The sequence below is a fragment of the Condylura cristata genome, unplaced genomic scaffold (genome assembly GCF_000260355.1).
Source record: "Condylura cristata isolate star-nosed mole 26May11 unplaced genomic scaffold, ConCri1.0 scaffold00022, whole genome shotgun sequence".
Lineage (NCBI taxonomy): Eukaryota > Metazoa > Chordata > Mammalia > Eulipotyphla > Talpidae > Condylura > Condylura cristata.
This window is the reverse complement of record NW_004567123.1, coordinates 37,032,195-37,035,064: the sequence shown is the minus strand read 5'-3', so window position 1 is coordinate 37,035,064 and position 2,870 is coordinate 37,032,195. Positions and strand designations below refer to the sequence as shown.

At 73.8% G+C, this 2,870-nt stretch overlaps 1 protein-coding gene across 1 annotated transcript in view; it reads right to left on the bottom strand.

Moving 5' to 3' along the window:
• Positions 1-2,459: 2,459 nt before the first annotated feature.
• Positions 2,460-2,870, bottom strand: part of NTSR1 (neurotensin receptor 1 (high affinity)) — a 12,882-nt gene continuing 12,471 nt past the window's right edge. Inside the window, exon 3 of the mRNA XM_012728160.1 lies at positions 2,460-2,813. Within this exon, the coding sequence (XP_012583614.1) occupies positions 2,460-2,813 (354 nt within the window). The remainder of the gene's footprint in view (positions 2,814-2,870) is intronic.

Sequence of the window (2,870 nt, the reverse complement as noted above, 5' to 3'; positions counted from 1 at the left end):
GGCCTTCGCCTGTGACGGGCTGAGCTCACTCGCTGTCGCTGTCGTAAGGTTTATTTATTCATGCGCACAGGAGCCGGGCGAGGGCCAGAGGGGCGGGCTGTGAGGACGCCCCGGACAGCGGGCGGGACCCCGAGAGCCCCGCTGGGGGGGGGACTCAGCCGGGGCTGACAGCCCGAGACCGGCCCCAGGCCCCGGGAACCGAGTTTCCTTCCTTTGGGCTCCCGCGGGCGCGGCGGCCACTTCCGGGCAGCTCCTGCTCGCCGGGGCCCAGGCACCGCTCCGGGCAGTCTGGGGCGGGGCCTCGGCGCTGAGCCCGCCGGCCCTGCAGCGGGGCCCCTCCAGGAGACCAAGCGGAGCAGGGGCAGCAGGGGGGCCCAACTTGGGAGGCACCTCCTTGGGTGGCCTGCCCAGAACCCTGGACGCACAGACCTGCGTCCCCCCAGGACCCGAGAACAGACCCCAGAAGGAGCACGGCTGGGCGCCGGGTGTTGCGTCTTGGGGTTCAGAGCACAGACCCCAGTGCAGGAAAGCGAGCAGAGCCTGAGCCGGGCGGTCAGTGCCGGCAGCTGGGCGGGCGGGCGGACACGGCTCTGCCAGCGGCCTCTGCAGCCCCAGCGGTCAGCCAGGAGACCCGCAGCCGCCTGGCGCCTTGCCCATGTTCCTGTGTTTTAGGGGTGAAGAGGTGCCTTCCACAGGGAAACCTACAGGCGGTGGGGGGCAGCTGGGGGCCCTGGCGACTGTCCCTGAGCCCGCCGGGTGGGCCTGCAGCCTCGGACGTGCTCTCGAGTCTGGGCAGACAGCGGGGCTGAGCGCAGCTGGGTCTCGGGAGAAGCCGTCTGAGGGCCGCCTGAGGCCTGGGTGGGGAGCGCGGGCCAGGGGGCACCCGCTGACCCGGGAGGCCCCCCGGCCGGCATCTCTGTCCACCGTGTCCTCACGGCAGGCGCTGCCCTGTCCACTGCAGGCCTCCTGGCCAGGGCCCTGGGTCGGCCGGAGGGGGCGGGAGAGCAGAGCCGGACGTGGTCAGTCCCCAAATGCCTGCAGGGCCTCCTGCGGCCAGCACAGGCCAGAGTGAGGCTGGGGGCTGCCGGCGTGCACCAGGCCTCCCTGCCCGGAGGGGCAGCCCGGACACGCGTGGAGCCCAGCCTCAGGGCGCAAACTAAGCAGGCCGCAGTGGACCGGGGGGGGTGGCCACCCCAGCTCCGGGCTGGGGCCGCCGTCTACCGTATTGAGACTTGGGGTTCGTTCTTGCCCACTGCAGGGCAGGTGAGTGGGGCCAGCCCAGGCCTGGACGCATCTCGGGGGACGTTCGCCACCAGCCTGACCACCTGGGTCCAGGTGCTGCGATGGGCCCTGCCTGGGGCGGCCGCTGGGCACTCTCCCACGTCCACCCCACCCCTGCCTCCCTGTCCGTCTGTCCGGGCTGGTCCTCCGGCTCACGCCAGGATGGGCAGAGGCTCGAGGCTGGCTAGACGGGATGTGGGGCTCGGAGCCTGGCGGGGTGCTGAGGCCCCGAGCGCCAGGGGCCAGGCCCCCCGAGCCGACCACCACCTCCGCCGCTGCTGAGGCCCACTCGGGCGCAGGCCCGGGCTGGCCGGGGGGCCCCTGCCAGGCACGGGGCCTCGGGCGCTTTTCAGGCCACGTGCCTGGGGTCGGTAGCCCTGGCTCGGGTCCTGCCTGGCCAGGCCTGGCTGGAGCGCCGAGTCCCGCAGTGGACCAGGGCTCCGACGGGGAGGTGGGGCTTTGGCGGCCCCCCTGGGGTCGGTGGGGGGCCGCTGTGGCAGCCATGCGCAGGCTCATGGGCAGGCTGAGAACCTGGAGGCCGCACCCGGGTGGCCTGTCCCCAACGCCCCACTGCAGCCGGCCGTCCTGCCTGGGCATCGGCTCCTGAAGACCAGGGAGGCGCCAGCGCCGGCGGGTGACAGATGGTCTGGGCTCCGCCTGGCTGCTGTCCAGCGGGCAGCCTGGAGCCAGAGCTCTGCCTGCCACGAGTCCCGGCCCTGGTGCCAGCCTTGATCGGCTGGAGGGGCGCCGGCCTCGCATCTGGGGGCTTCCGGGCACCCCGCCCTGGCCAGTAGCTCCCGGGTCGAGCGGCCGGCGGGGCCCAGGGCCCCCGGTGCCGGTGCGGCCCCAGCCGGGCGACCGAAAGGGAGGGCCAGCCTGGACCCTCTGCGGGCCTCCGGGGCCGGCCAGCTCCTGGGGGCTTCCGAGGGAGGTGCGGCCCCAGGGTGGACGAGGCCTGTGGCGGGCGCTGGACCCTCTGGGCGGCGATTCTCCCGTTTCCTCGGCCCGAGAGCCTCTCTGCCTTCCCAAGGGAGAGGGCGGGCGGGAGGGGCAGGGAGGCCGGGCTGCATGGGCCGGACACGCTGGGGAGAGCGGGCCCGGGGCGAGGGCTGCCTCGGCTGGCCTGCGTCCAGCTGCAGTTGGGGGCCGCTGAGCGCTGGGGCCGGCGCCAGCCGCGCCTAGTACAGGCTCTCCCGGGTGGCGTGGCTGGACAGCGTGTGGTTGCTGGACACGCTGTTGGCCTTCCTGGGGAAGGCTGGCCCCTTGCGCCCGCGCCCGCACACGGGGCACAGGCAGGCCAGGGTGGACAGGAAGACCTGGCGGAAGCTGGCGGAGACGAGGTTGTAGAGGACGGGGTTGACCGCGGAGCTGACGTAGAAGAGCGCGTTGGTCAGCATGTAGAAGTAGTGGTAGAAGTCGTAGAGGAACCTGCGGGGGGCGCGGTCAGCCGGCGCCTCCCCGACGGCCTCTCGCCTCCTGAACCCCACGGCCGGGCATGGCTCCGCGGGCGAGGGGCGCCTGGGAACTCGGGTCTGGGGGCTCCCACCGCCCCTGAGAGGGGCCCCGCGGCCTACCGCTGGGCGCTGAGC